Below are 14,330 nucleotides of genomic sequence, written 5' to 3'. Positions count from 1 at the left end.
ATGGAAAATAGGAGTTGGGGTTGGCTATTCCGGTTTCTTAGTGTTTGTCCAAAAAAAATTGGTGCTTGTCTAAATTTTTGGGGTTCTATCATCACCATTGGCAGTAGCTCCTAACAGCAGTTTTATAATTAATCTGTGCTTTATGTGGCACCTACACAGTAATCTCAAAGCAACTTCACTACCAAATAAATGCACTTATTCCCTGGTATGAACGAAACACCCATCTTCCTTGATCTGAAATTTGCAACCCTGCGCTTTAACTGAGAAAAAAACCCTACTCATGCTTAGTCTTTCCCCGTAGAAAAACCGTTTATTGACTTGATGTAAGGGTGACCGCAAAACAGGAAAAAACTGACTTGCGAAAGGCCAATTTCCCCCCTTTATATTTGTCGAGAACATTTTAGACAGATCCGAGTATTCGGTCAACTAAGGCTGTAATCCTAATCCCAATTACTGTACCTTGGGAGCAAACCCCGTTGAATTCAATAGGGCACCTACTGGGGAATGGGTATGATTTGCGCACTCTGATATTTTTGGTCTGCCTGGCGTCCCGTAGCGGCCGCTCCGAGACGCGGTAGCCTATTGGCTGCGCCGCTGAGGCAGGCAGCCGCGGCCGAGGCCTCGGTAGCCATGGCGACGGCGAGGCGCTGGGTTTGCGCGGCCTTCTTCTTGCTCCCGTTCGGCGCGGGACTGTCGGGAGGCCAGGGCTTCTTCCTCCCGCTGCACCGGCCCCAGGGCTGCGGTGGGACGCAGTACTTTGACATCGCCAGCCTGAGTTGCGGGCAGTGCGGGGCCTCGCAGAGGAAAAGCTCTCGGGGTGAGGCGAGCTGGGCGAGCGCGGTTTACAGGCGAAATCCCTAGGAAGGGATGCCTGGCGAGGAGCCTCATTTCTTTCCAGTTCAGTCATAATCCCGAGTACATCAGCCGACCCATTGAAATCCATGGCGTTCCCATTGATTTGAATGGGCCTGCTGCTGCGTATAGTTAACGTTGCGTATTGCCCTATGTCTCCCTCTCTCTAATGTTTCAGTTCTTCGTTAAAAGCCAAGCGAAATAAACTGCAAGGGTCCAACCCCAAACATCTTATGTAGTTACAACAGAACGCAACTGTGTATGAAGTGGGTCTATGGGGGTTTTCCTCGACGGGTGAAGTGATGGCATTTTTTTCAGGGCAGTTGATAAAGCATTTTAGAGAAGTGATGCCTCTCTACAGAGAAGGCTTTTTCATGAATGCCTATTGGTCTTGGTTTTGAACATGTAAGGAGGGCCTTTCCTGCCATCTTCGCAAGAGCTAAAGAACTCTGAGCTCAAGAATTTGTTTTGAGAATCACAGCTGATTTTGCTATCCTTTGACAGAAAAATCCATGCATCATGACCCCAATCTTTATTCATTTCATCAGTCCCATTAGGATGGGGGGAGAAAAAGTTTGTTGCCATTGTAAAACTATTGGGAGTACAAAAAAACCCAAGTGATCTACTAGTAGACCCTGATATGACTCCATGCTGTAAGGTGTGACTGCTTCTGTCACTCCCTGGTGTATTGTTATTTATATAGCATTGTCAGTGTGCATGATTAGGTTGAAAGAGTGACTGGTCCAGGGTCAGTTAGTAAGTTTCACAGCTGACAATAGGCTTTGAATGCAAGTTTTCCCCAAGCATAGTCCATTACTAGCTATCAAACCACACAAAAGTGCCAATGGAGATGCGGGCTTTTAGGATATATTTCAGAGAGGTAACCTTGATAGAGCAAATTGGATTTCAGTTTGTAGCAACTGAAATAACAAGTTATTGTGTTTGTTTCAGGTACATCATGCGCTTGTCTACCAGGATTCAAGTTAGTTTCTGATAATGGTGGATCTTCTATAACTTGTGAAAAATGTCCAGAAAGCATGGTAAATGTTATACTTGCAATAAAATCTAAACAGTTTTTACTGCAAACAACATATAGATGTACTATATAGTTATAATGCAGTGAGATTTAAAATATTTTAATATGTGTGTTTTTTTTAGAGTGGAGTTACTCAAGATGGATGGGACTGCATTACTTGTCCTAAAGGCTTAACTAGTGAAGGAAAATGTAAATGCCCTGTTAATGAGATATTGGGTAAGAATTCTATGAAGTTGTTCATTGTGTTAAAATATTTGATTTCTCCATCAGAGGAAGCAGTAATGAATATTTTTGTGGGTTGTACCTAATATTTTAAGTCCATGAATGGAAAGAGCTTCAATACATGGAAAGAGAGTTGCACACCAAGGCTGTGTATACACCATACATTTAAAGTACATTATGTCCCCAAAGGAATCATGGGAACTGTAGTTTACCCATCACCAAGTTACAGTTCTCAGCACCCTTAACAAACTATAGTTCTCAAGATTCAGGATACAGAAAGTCATATGCTTAAAATGTATTATTCATACACAGGCTCAGAAAGGATCTTTCTATTCATGGGATGAAAAGATTGGATACAATACTATATGTTTGATTTCTGTCTTAAGAAAGTAATAAAAATATATTAATTTTTTCACCCACCCAATATCAAATACAATGCTGCATTTGAGGAAGGTAGTTTTTGCAGCTATTCTACTATGGGCTTCTTAACTAACATCAAGAGGTCAATAAGACAGTAACAGAATGATAATAACAGAGACAAAAAATGAACATATAAACTTATTAACTTGCTTTATATTGTCAGATGATTTGTCTGTCTAACTTGGCATTGTCTCCTCTGACTAGCTTTACAAGACTTGAGTTGAGGTCTTTCCCTACTACCTTAGATGCTTTAATTCAGGAGTGAGGAACAGGATCCAGTCAGTAGGCTAGATCCTGACCTCTCCCCCACCTGTGGGTCATTTTGACAGGTTTCTATAGCATTAAGAGACCCATCCATGTGTAAAAAGCACTTCCAAGTAGCTGGTTTTCTAATTTCATCAATCCCTTATGTCACATGGAGTTTCACTCCAGAGAGTTCCAAAAGATTTTGGAATGATTTTTCAGTATCCGCCAGATGGAAGGAAGAGCAGTCCTAGAAGGCCCCAGCGTATGTGCAGAACACTGAAAAGCCCTTTGGATCACAGTAAAGTTTTAAATTTGTGGCGTGTTCTAACTGAATGTTCTAACTTTTTTCTGAAACATTGCATTTGTACATGGTTAATCACATATAGATATTATATGAACCTATATGCCATGTTACTATATGTGTTCATATTCTCTTTTTACTTAGTGGAAAGAGACACCAATGGTGCATTGTTGTCAGATGCATTATGTGTTCAATGTGATGGGAAAGGGAAGTCATTTGCTACTTCAAATGCATTAAATACCATGTAAGTATTCTTTTTGTTGAAGACTTGCTTTGGGAGAAGGGGTTGTTGATTTATTCTTTTATTCATGCACAAATATACAAAACTGGAAGTGCAATTGATACAAATTTGCAAAAAGTTGCAGGATTACGGTTGTATGCAGTGCTTTTTTTCTAAAAAATATTTAGGGTTACTCTCATTTTCCTACTCATATTGAAATACTGCCCCTCAATGATGCCAAACTTAGATTCACAAAATGTTTAGGGGAATGCATTCCCCCAGAAAAAAAGGCTGGTTGTATGCAATATTACCTAAGTAACATTCCATGCGTGCAGTCTTACCCTCATCTCCCCATGCACCACAAAATCCATTTCACAGAGCCCACCAACCCTTTCGGAGCAGACTTTGAAGGGGGCTGCAGGGGAGAGGAGGAGGAAGTTCCGTTGTGCAAGTAGAACGCTGCTCTGTGAGCTGAACAGCATTGCATACAACCTATAATTTCAAACTTTCTGAAGCGGTCCCATGTTTAAAAGAAAAATGGAATCAGATCAGATACATTTTCAGCTTTATAAGTCATAGTTTAACTAAATGTCAGGTCTGTGTGGTTTGCCCTTCTTCCTCCTTCTAACATATGTTGGCTTTGGTGCTCCAGTCTTTGTCTCCTTATAGCAGTTTCCTGCAGTATTTTTAGATTTAGGACCCGCCTTTAACACAAGCAGCTTCTTAGTTTTTTAACCATATATTTCCGTGCTAGTGTTACCCACTTTAGGCTGGGTTGCAATCAAGTAGTGGGTTCTTACTCATTGGTTGAAGACCAATGCTTTAAAGCACAGTTCCCCATTACAGCTGAAATGGGGAACCTCAGCTTTATGTCAGGTTTCTAAAAAGGATTTAAACTTGGTTAGTGAACTGATAGAATTGAGTGCTGTGCTATGACAAATGTTCTAGCTGCACAAGCATTTTACCTATACACTATTTCAGGGGTTCCCTTGAGGGACCCCCAACCAGCCAATTTCAGAGGGCACAGTGGGAGGAGAGGGGGGAAAGTCCCATAATGGGGAACTGGCTTGAAGATACCAGAACTGAAGCACTAGAGGAAACCAACGAAATCTGAAGCAAGGGTGCTCAAACCCAACACTTGTTCTTAGCTTTCTATATTGTAGTTTAGGAAGCTGGCAGTGATATGTCCAAAAAGATCCATTTTCAAGAAATTACTGATAGCATGCAAAAGGAAGCTGATTCTGGAATATAAGGGCAGTAGTTTTTCTGCATAGGTGGAAGAGAAAGTTCAACTCAACATCCTCCTAAACATGTGCATCATTGAAAAAACCTCAGTATGTTTTTGCTACTTTTTCAGTGCTGAAAAATATGTGTAAACCTATAGCTGCCACTTGAAGGTATTTCTATGAGGAGAACAAGACATTATAGAAAATGCTAGGTATCAGGCAAAAATAGCATTCTCACATCTATGCCACATCTCATCTGTAGCATCAGGTGAAACTCACTGAGGGAAATCAATACATCATTCTGCTAGTTTACCCAGCAGCAGCCTCCAATGCTTATGAAGCTAGCATGAGAAAATCTATAGTGTGATCACATTACATCACATAGTGAGTTTCATAAGATATAATGGGAGGAACAAGACACAGTGATATCATTTTTTGCAGCATTTTTGTCTTCCATAACTCTACTTATCTCTCACAAGCATATCTGAGTTGGATACTCTGAACTGTTAGATATGTGCACCTGATAGAACAAATGGTACTTTTCACAAATGCAGCAAGTTTGTTCTCTGGTGTTGCCTGTGTGATGTTATTTCATTACAAAGGATTACTAAAGTATAGGGTATGAAATGCCTTCAAGGAATGCCTTCACATTCTGTTTTTATCTTTTTAGGTGTATAAGATGTGAACCAACATTCATCAGTGTAAACAAGTCATGTAGCTGTTCTGAGCCCAATATTTTAGTAAGTATAATAGGACATCTTTGGGAGAAGGAAAGGCTAAGGAAATAACCCCTACACAAATCTGGAGTGGAGTCCCTAAGACAGTTGGATGGTGTCTTGTATGCCTCCTTCCTGCAACTCCTGCAGCCAGGTTGGTGCCACATGCATTGCTCTGCTTTCCTTTGGACCACATAAACGAGGTCAAGCAGGGGTCTTGTTTTCTGGGCAGCCCAGGACCTCACTGCTCAGGCGTGCACCCCAGGTGAGGTCACTGGTGCTGCTAACACAGCAAAAACAATGCAAGAGTTACCAGTCTCTGCAGCTACAGTGGGCGGTTTGATTCTGCAGTGATTTGACTTTGCTCTCAGAGATGTGCTGCCTTGTTCCTTGAGACGGATGCCAACAAAATAATAGGACAGTATGTAGGAGAAGCAGTATGAGTTATATCCCACAGTGGGAGGTTTGCGCATGTAAGCTACCTTCCCTGTCATCACATCCCAGATCCCCTGACCCTCAAAAGGTGCTATGTCACGGTACTGCAGTAAGGGAAGGACACAGAAAAGGCCCATTGTGCAAGTGGGATTCTGCTTGCCTAACTGGATTCATGCCTCTTTCCATTTGTGACAAAGCTATTCTAATTCTAAGCCTCTGTCTTTAAAAGTAGATATTTACATAATTTGATTTTTAAAAAAAATATCTTTTCAGACAGGAGGTTTATGCTTCAGGAGTACTGGGAATTACCCCCCAAAGGGAATTGCAACAGTACGCTTTGGAAAGCTAGTAAGTCATAATAATAATCATTTTGTTTGCATGCTGCCACAGAGTGTTTGCAGACATTCAAGGTGACACATTTACACTTAAAACAAGCACACACACACACACATCCAGCGACAATAGAAATAAATCAATCAATGCAAAAATATATGTACATCATAGATATAAGAGCATAAGACTAAACCCTCATGGAGGAGTCGTGCACAAGAGCATTCTCCCTCCTGTGGTGTCCAGCAGCTGATATTCAGAAGCATTACTGCATCCCAAATGTATCCACACTATGTTAGTATAAAGAACAATTCAATAAAACAATTTATATCAAAACAGCAATATGCAATGCAATAAAGAAACAAATAATCAAGTTTATATATTATTCCAAAAATTGGCTAATCTAACAATATAATTCATTGCATTAAGCAAATAGTTGTTTTTTATTCATTGTTTATCCCCCTTTTATTGTGCTCCTTATCTAACAGATACCTGTTTTGTGTTGCAAAACATATATGAGAGCCAGTGTGGTATAGTGGTTAGAATGTCAGAGTAGGACCTGCAAGACCAGGGTTCCAATGCACACATTTTCTCTAAAGCTCACTGGGTGACATTGGGCCAGTCACTGCCTCTCAGCCTAACCTACCACACAGGGTTAGTGTGGGATTAAGTGAGGAGGGGGAGAACCAGTGCTTTTTTTTTAGTGGGTACTCAAGGGTATGCTGTACCAGCACCTGGTGGGTGTGTTGGGGGGGTGTTAAACATTGTAGCACTTACTGTAACAACTTCATGGTGAGTACCAGCACTTATTTTTCTATTAAAAAAAAGCACTGGGGAGAAGCATGTACAACACTGAGCTCCTTGGAGAAAACAATGGGATATAAATACAATAACATAAATAATACAACAACTATAAATATTTACAGAAGCACCTACTACCCACTAGCAGCATATTACTCCAAAAGCAGAATAAACTTTCTGGTATCCACAACAGTTCAATCCTCCCACAACAGTAGCATTAAAAAGAGAGCACAAGCCTATATGAGGTGAGGGCCTGCTCTTCTACCTTGAACGAAAACAATTTGCTGCAACTATTTTGACTTTCTGGTCTTACTTATAGGGCATCACCTTGATATCAGCATGGTTTTCAAAAAACCTACAAGCGTCAGCAGCTGCTTGCTGGGTAAGCTTTGAAAGTTTTTCTCTTTCAACAGGATTACTGATAAGTATTACTAATACACATAGTTTATTATTTTCTGTGTATTGAAACCTGGTTGCAGTTTTCCCTGGTGCTTTGAGGTGTTGAAACAGTGTAGAAGTGTAAAATGTGCTGCAGAATGCCTCTTCCCAGTGTTACTTAAAACTTCTCAAAGCATTAAAAAAAACTTAAAAGAGCCAGAAATGGTATTCTAAGATGATATTTTCAGTTTTAAAATATCTTTACAATATTGTAATAATTGTCATTGGCTTATCTCCTTGCAGCTGTACTCCAACCTTACATCTTGCCAAACACTTGGAAATATGTGTGTGATGAACATGAATAGTTTGAGCTCTGCCAGCACAGATGCATGTGGTCTTTTTCAGTATGTTTTTGCAAATACAGCTGGACTTGGTACTGTTCATTCCATATCATTTTGGTATGTGGCATTTGCTATTCATTTATAGATAGATAGATAGATAGATAGATAGATAGATAGATAGATAGATAGATAAGATAGATAGATAGATAGATAGATAGATAGATAGATAGATAGATATTCTAGAAATTAATAGTTGTAACAAACATCATATAACTGTTTGCAGGAGACAGAACCTTCCATGGCTATACTATGGTGACCAGCCAGGATTAGCATCACAGGTTCTTGACACAACCCAGTTTCCTGCTAGTTTCACTTTTAAAGGAACAAACAAAGTAAGTTACCTTTTTTTATATAAAAATACTTTTGAGTCAGGTTTATTCTTCGTGTGATTCAGTTATGATGCGATTGCACAGGTTGCCAGTTTTCCTCCGAATTTTAATGTGTTCCTTGTAATTGAGGCTGCAGTCTTCTACTCCAGGGGTGGGTAACCTGCAGACCAAACAGAGAAAGAAAGATCTGGGCCTCTGGCCAGAAAATATTCCCCACCTCTGCTCTACTCCAGGGGTGATTAACTACTTTGGTCTAGATGACTTGATCATTCCTTAGCAAAAGGACTTGCCTTTGACACGATATACATTTGGTGCCAAACGCAAGCCCCACAGAGATTGGTTCTGCTCCACTGAGGCTAGCATTCAGCCCTAAATTTAAACAGTGGCAAATGCAAGTCCAGTTGCTAAGCAACAGTAAAAAGCACATGTGTATGCTTCTGATTGTTCCTTGGCAGCCACAACTTTACCTACTCGCACATGGCATCAGGTGAGCAATAGGTGGTCATGGATGGCCCCAAATGACTGGCCTAGTGGGCCCAATTTGGCTCATGGGTGAGACATTCGCCATCCGTGCTACACTCATCTGGCAGTAAATACAATTTAGTTCAGAGAGGCTTAATTCTGAGGAGACATGTAAATGATTGCACTTTTGCAATATAAACTACTTTAAGTATCAGTCATAAAATCAGAAAGATTGGGGGGGCAATATACACGAAGTGACCAAAATGTATGTAATTTCAGCTCTAATGTTTTGGAGAGTTTGATTCTACGTTACACTGGCATACCTGCTAGGTTTGATTTCCTTGACTCTTTTCCCAGCCAAACCGATCTTTTACTTTACCCAAAGAAGTTGAATTCTCTTCAAGCCCTTTATTACTGAGTTTATGCACAGCAGCTCAGCTGGTAGTTGACAGGAAGCAGGGCTTGCAGCAGGTTGATAACCAAACAATGGTTATATGTTGTATATAACTATAAAGTAACTCTGAAATGATTGTTAATTTCTAGACCAAACAAGAAGCAGTTGTATTATACACTTTAGGAACATCTTGGGGTCTGGTTTATTATACAAAATTCAGCTTTCATTTCATTGATAAGTTTTTGTTAAAATATGGACTTTGTTCCCCACAATAGTTTGAGAAGAACAAACTAACCTTTCACATTTGCATAGTATTGTGTATTATATAATGCAGCTATGCAGCTGCCTGGTAAAGCAGGAGATTTACATTTGGTATCTAAATTTCTTTGGCAAAATTGTAGAAGAGGAAGTGAAATGCTAATAATATTTTAGTTTTGTTTCATGTGTGCTGTAAGAAATGTCTAAAACATAAAACCTGTTTTTAAAAGGGACTTTTATCTTCATTTACAGAATATAAAATTGCAGTTTATTGCTGCTTCATATGATGCAAGGGGAAATTTTCTTAAATGGCAGTATTTAGAAGGTGGTGTTTTGCAGGTAAGCTTGTGTTTGTTATTTATGATACATCATGGATTAAATTTAGAGCCGTGAACCAAATGAGGGAAAGAATGAACACATCATTTCAAAGCATCTAGTATTTAGTATATCTCTTTTTTCTGTGGCCTCATAGTTTGTAAATATGTTGGTCAGCAAAGAGGGGGGAAATGGCTCAGTCCAATGCTGTGCATGGTTCTAATGAACATGCAGAGATCCATCTAAGCTGGATCTGGCTTGTTACTTCAATGTCAGGAGAAACTTTGTGTACATAGACTCTGCTATTGAAGTGAATTTGACAGTTCATGCTCATACAGAGTTTTGAATATGCATTGGAGCCCCATGTGCTGCCCAGAGCCACTGAATAGAGGGCACTTTGATTATTAATCATCATTTTTTTCATTCTCTGCAAGTGTTCTGTTCACTTTTATTCATCATTTACATATTAAGTTAGCAGAGGGAGCTGACTTGACTAAGGTTATTTGTTTTTTTCCCATCCACATATGGCATAGCTTGACCTGCCTGTCCTGAGAGGATTGTTTCTGAAATGTTTGAAAGCTTAATTTGCTTTGGTGGAATGTGAAGGAAGCAAAGTTGGCTTTTAAAGGACCAGCTACTGTCACAATATTTATTCTGTTACTTTTAAAGCTTATGTTTACCTTTTATTAAAAATTTATAAATGCAGCAGTTTGTGTTTTGTGTTTCTTTGAGGGGGTAGTAGGTATGTAAAGACTGCACTAAATTATGTCAAATGTTTGATTATTATATTTTTTTAAAACTGCAGCTTTGCCCAGATACGCTAACTAAACTGAATGCTGCTTACATTTTTGGGACAACTTATCAACAAAAAGTAAGAGTAATTTAAAACAATATTAAATACAGTGGTACCTTGGGTTACATACGCTTCAGGTTACATACTCTGCTAACCCAGAAATAGTGCTTCAGGTTAAGAACTTTGCTTCAGGATAAGAACAGAAAGCGGGCTCCGGCAACAGCAGCAGGAAGCCCCATTAGCTAAAGTGGTGCTTCAGGTTAAGAACAGTTTCAGGTTAAGAACATACCTCCGGAACGAATTAAGTACTTAACCTGAGTTACCACTGTATGTTCATGCAAACTGGAGAAGGTGCAGAAAAGGACAACCTAAAAAACTGGGGGCGGGTGCCATTCCCTTGCAAGGAAAAGTTACAGCACTAGAGCTTTAAATGAAAAACAATGCAGGTAGGGGTAGGAGGAACATGATCAAGGCTCATGAAAGAATGCACTGTGTCAAGAAAGTAGATAGAAGTTTTTCCTCTTTCTCTCATATACTAGAATCATGGGTCACCTAATCAAGTTGAATGTTGGGAAATTCCAGACAGGTAAAAAGAAAGTACTTTGCAGAGGCCGTAGTGAAACTGTTAAATGCATTACTGCGGGATATAGTGATGGCTCCCAACCTGGAAGACTTTAAAAGGGGATTAGGCAAATTCATTGAGAAGGCGGCTTTTAGTGATTACTATTTATGATGGCTATATCATACTTCCAGGCTCAGAGGCAGTTTTTCTGTGAATACTGGTTGCTGGGGAATAAAAGCAACAGAGGGCTATTTACCCTCAAGCCCAGCTTCTGGGCACCTCATGGAAATCTGGTTGGCCATTGTGGGAAACAATATACTGCCCCAGCAATGATCTTCTTGCATTCTCAAGAGGAGAAATGCAGCTACTTTTCAAATCTGATACTCTGCTCTGCAACATAAATTTTGATGCAGATTGAATCATTTCTCTGTACAGTCGCTAGAAAGTAATTGCACATCTATACTTTCCATTCTGTGAAAGGGTAGAATTTATTAAGAATTCCATGGGACCAATTTGCAGCTTCTGAGTTTTTCAGGGCTTTTATTGGAACAGTGAAGATACATATTTTATTCTAGTTCATTTTACCTTTATGCTCTTTTTCTACAGTGTACAATATCGGTTTCCAAAATTTTAAAGGATTATTCTAGTCCTATATTTTATGATGTGTTCCTTGAATATTATTATGAAGAAGATGGACAACAGTACCTTTGGGCAGTGCCAGTGTTAAACTTAAATCTTCAGTATAATGAAATGTTTGTGAACAGAGGTAAGAACATTTAGGCTCTATTCGCGGTGAGTTTTGATTATATACATTCTGTTACATGCAATAATTCTAGCTTTTTGGCAGCGTATTGTTTCACCGTGTGTGTAATTATATTTGTGATGTAATATCACAGAAGTCTTCTTTTGTAAACCGTCACCTTGTTTGAACATAATGTGGCAAAGTCACAAACTTTTTTTCTCCCAAGGACTGCTGTTCATTGTACAGTGGTGCCCCGCAAGACGAATGCCTCATAAGACGGAAAACTCGCTAGACGAAAGGGTTTTCCGTTTTATGAACTGCTTCGCAAGACGAATTTCCCTATGGGCTTGCTTCGCAAGACGAAAACGTCTTGCAAGTTTGTTTCCTTTTTCTTAACACTGTTAATACAGTTGCGACTTGACTTCGAGGAGCAACTCATAGAACGCAGTTTACATAGTAGCCTTTTTTGAGGTTTTTAAAGACTGGTGATTTTTGAAGCTTTTCCAAAACTTCTTTTGCAGCCATTTGGTAAGTTAAGCTTTTAAAACTTTTTTGGGGGGTTTTGAATTTGGGGTTGGGGGTTTTGGAATTCAAGGACTTGGTGTTGGGGAGGGGTTTGCAAGAATCTGGAAGCTTGTGGTTTTTTTCCTGCATTTTTATGATTTTCTGTGACCATTGGGGCACTCTGCTGTTTTTTAAAAAAAATTCTGGGTTTGAATTTTGAAATGCTCTTTACAGTATGTGTGACTTTAAAGAGCACTTAATAAACTCTTGTTGTACCAAATTTGGCTTTGTTTGGACTTTTTTTTACCATAGGAACGCATTAATTGATTTTAAATGCATTCCTATGGGATTTCATGCTTCGCAAGACGAAAAATCCGCTAGACGAAAAGATTCGCGGAACGAATTAATTTCGTCTTGCGAGGCACCACTGTAATGCATGTTGACAATTGGTGGTACCAGAGCCAAGCGACATTCTTTGTCGCTCCCCATAATCTTACAAAAGGAAGTGTGGTGGTGGTGATCTAACGAAAGAGAGAGTGCTGGGTGGCAATAATCTTAACTTTAGTATTACATGAAGAAGCCAAAGGTTCCCCTCTCTTCCAGTGCAGCACTGAAAATAAGCTTTCACTTCTGATTTCAGTTAACTACAATTTACTGTTGCACGTGAACTCTAAACTATTTTTTTAAAGAAGCCAGCTTCATGAACCACTGCTTTAGATTGATAGTTTCAGTAAAGCATAGTTAAAACTAACCACAGTTTATCTGATTTTCTCATGGCCTCAGCAGAGGAAGGATGGGGGGAGGCACACAATCCTAAGGCTCATTCACATAATGTTACACCATAATTTAGTGTTATGTCCAAACAAGTTCATTGACTTCAAGGAGAATTTGAAATGTAGTTTATATGAAGAGGCTATTGATTTTGAAATGAGTCAGAATTGTGATAGATCATTCTTATTATAGCTTTCCCTGTTGAATTAGAAGCATGATATAGTAAACCTGCATTTGAAAACAAGGAAATGTTCATTTCTCTCTGAAAATTTACTTGCCCTAGTTTCTTTACTACTTATCATTTTCACATGTTAATATTTTTTAAAGCATGTTTCATTATTTCTTCATTACACTGCTACTGTTCTATATTTAAGTTTTTTACCTTGAAAATTTAATTTTACATTTTTTTAAAAAAGGTAGCAATATGAACAATTGGCTTTTGACACGTCGAATGTTTTTGGTGGATACTTTAAGTGGACAAGAAAATGACTTAGGAAACCAGCCAAGAATAATCAGAATTGCTAGTGAAATAACAATAAGGTAAGATCACATGACAAGATACTACCAGCTATAGCTTCCCAATTATAAATTTGACATTACCATGATTAACTTATAATTTACTTGTTATCGTTATTTATCTTATTTGTTGTGAGAAAAGATTTAATAAATTTTGCAAGGCACTTAGCATACTAACAATGCAATCCTGCATGTGTTGGCTCAGAACTAATGTGCTTTTAAAATTTAATGGCATCTTGCCTCTTTGGGAGTGGAAGACAATTTAAAAGGAAAACCCATTCTGTATATATGGTTCACTGCAGAAAATTAACAGTTCTTTTACTGTAAGGCTGACTAAAATTAATTTAATTTTTGACTTTGTGTATGCACATCGCAGTTGATTATTATAACCATTGTTAAAATAAAGTTTTATTGATCAGAGATCTGGGTTTTTGTTTAGTGTCTAATTTCTCATCTCCTTTTATTTCCTTGTTAACATCGTGTTGTGTATATTTCTGCAGCATTCGTCTTGTGCCTAACACTCAGAGAGGAGCCATTTATCCCCCTCTGATTACAATTGCGTACAGTGATGTTCTGGTTCAGAATCCCGGTGCTGAGAATGTGGTGGTGAGTTCCTATGTAGCTCCAGCAATTACTTGAATTTCCCTGGCATCATTCAACAGTAACTCGGTCAGTCAATCAAAAATGGTATAGGTGAGGTACATAATGCCAAGGAATCGAATAAGGAACACTATTTACAAATTAGCAAAAATAAAAGGGCCATAAAGGTACAGATTTCACATTTTAAACTAACAGCAAAATCGGGCATGTTTTTAAAAGTGTAAGAATATACTGAATAAAAATAAGCCCTTCCTTCTTGTACCCTAGGGACGCAGGTGGCGCTGTGGGTTAAACCACAGAGCCCAGGACTTGCTGATCAGAAGGTCGGCAGTTCGAATCCCCGCGACAGGGTGAGCTCCTGTTGCTCGGTCCCTGCTCCTGCCAACCTGGCAGTTCGAAAGCACGTCAAAGTGCAAGTAGATAAATAGGTACCACTCTGTCGGGAAGGTAAACGGTGTTTCCGTGCGCTGCTCTGGTTTTGCCAGAAGCAGATTAGTCAT

At 39.1% G+C, this 14,330-nt stretch overlaps 1 protein-coding gene across 2 annotated transcripts in view; it reads left to right on the top strand.

The window, feature by feature from the left end:
• Positions 1 to 596: 596 nt before the first annotated feature.
• The window catches only part of TMEM67 (transmembrane protein 67), a 32,119-nt gene continuing 18,385 nt past the window's right edge, over positions 597 to 14,330 (top strand). Inside the window, exons 1-14 of one of the 2 annotated variants that reach the window (XM_083747610.1) lie at positions 597 to 817; positions 1,804 to 1,892; positions 2,011 to 2,104; positions 3,222 to 3,321; positions 5,194 to 5,263; positions 5,948 to 6,022; positions 7,125 to 7,187; positions 7,487 to 7,641; positions 7,808 to 7,916; positions 9,280 to 9,366; positions 10,148 to 10,213; positions 11,304 to 11,463; positions 13,131 to 13,254; positions 13,731 to 13,836. In XM_083747610.1, coding sequence (XP_083603736.1) covers positions 631 to 817; positions 1,804 to 1,892; positions 2,011 to 2,104; positions 3,222 to 3,321; positions 5,194 to 5,263; positions 5,948 to 6,022; positions 7,125 to 7,187; positions 7,487 to 7,641; positions 7,808 to 7,916; positions 9,280 to 9,366; positions 10,148 to 10,213; positions 11,304 to 11,463; positions 13,131 to 13,254; positions 13,731 to 13,836 — 1,485 coding nt within the window. In that variant the 5' untranslated portion in view covers positions 597 to 630. The remainder of the gene's footprint in view (positions 818 to 1,803; positions 1,893 to 2,010; positions 2,105 to 3,221; positions 3,322 to 5,193; positions 5,264 to 5,947; positions 6,023 to 7,124; positions 7,188 to 7,486; positions 7,642 to 7,807; positions 7,917 to 9,279; positions 9,367 to 10,147; positions 10,214 to 11,303; positions 11,464 to 13,130; positions 13,255 to 13,730; positions 13,837 to 14,330) is intronic. The other variant, XR_014566479.1, reaches the window with a different exon arrangement.

Source organism: Podarcis gaigeae (genome assembly GCF_964106915.1).
Source record: "Podarcis gaigeae genome assembly, chromosome: 7".
Lineage (NCBI taxonomy): Eukaryota > Metazoa > Chordata > Lepidosauria > Squamata > Lacertidae > Podarcis > Podarcis gaigeae.
This window is presented reverse-complemented; position numbering and strand designations above follow the sequence as displayed.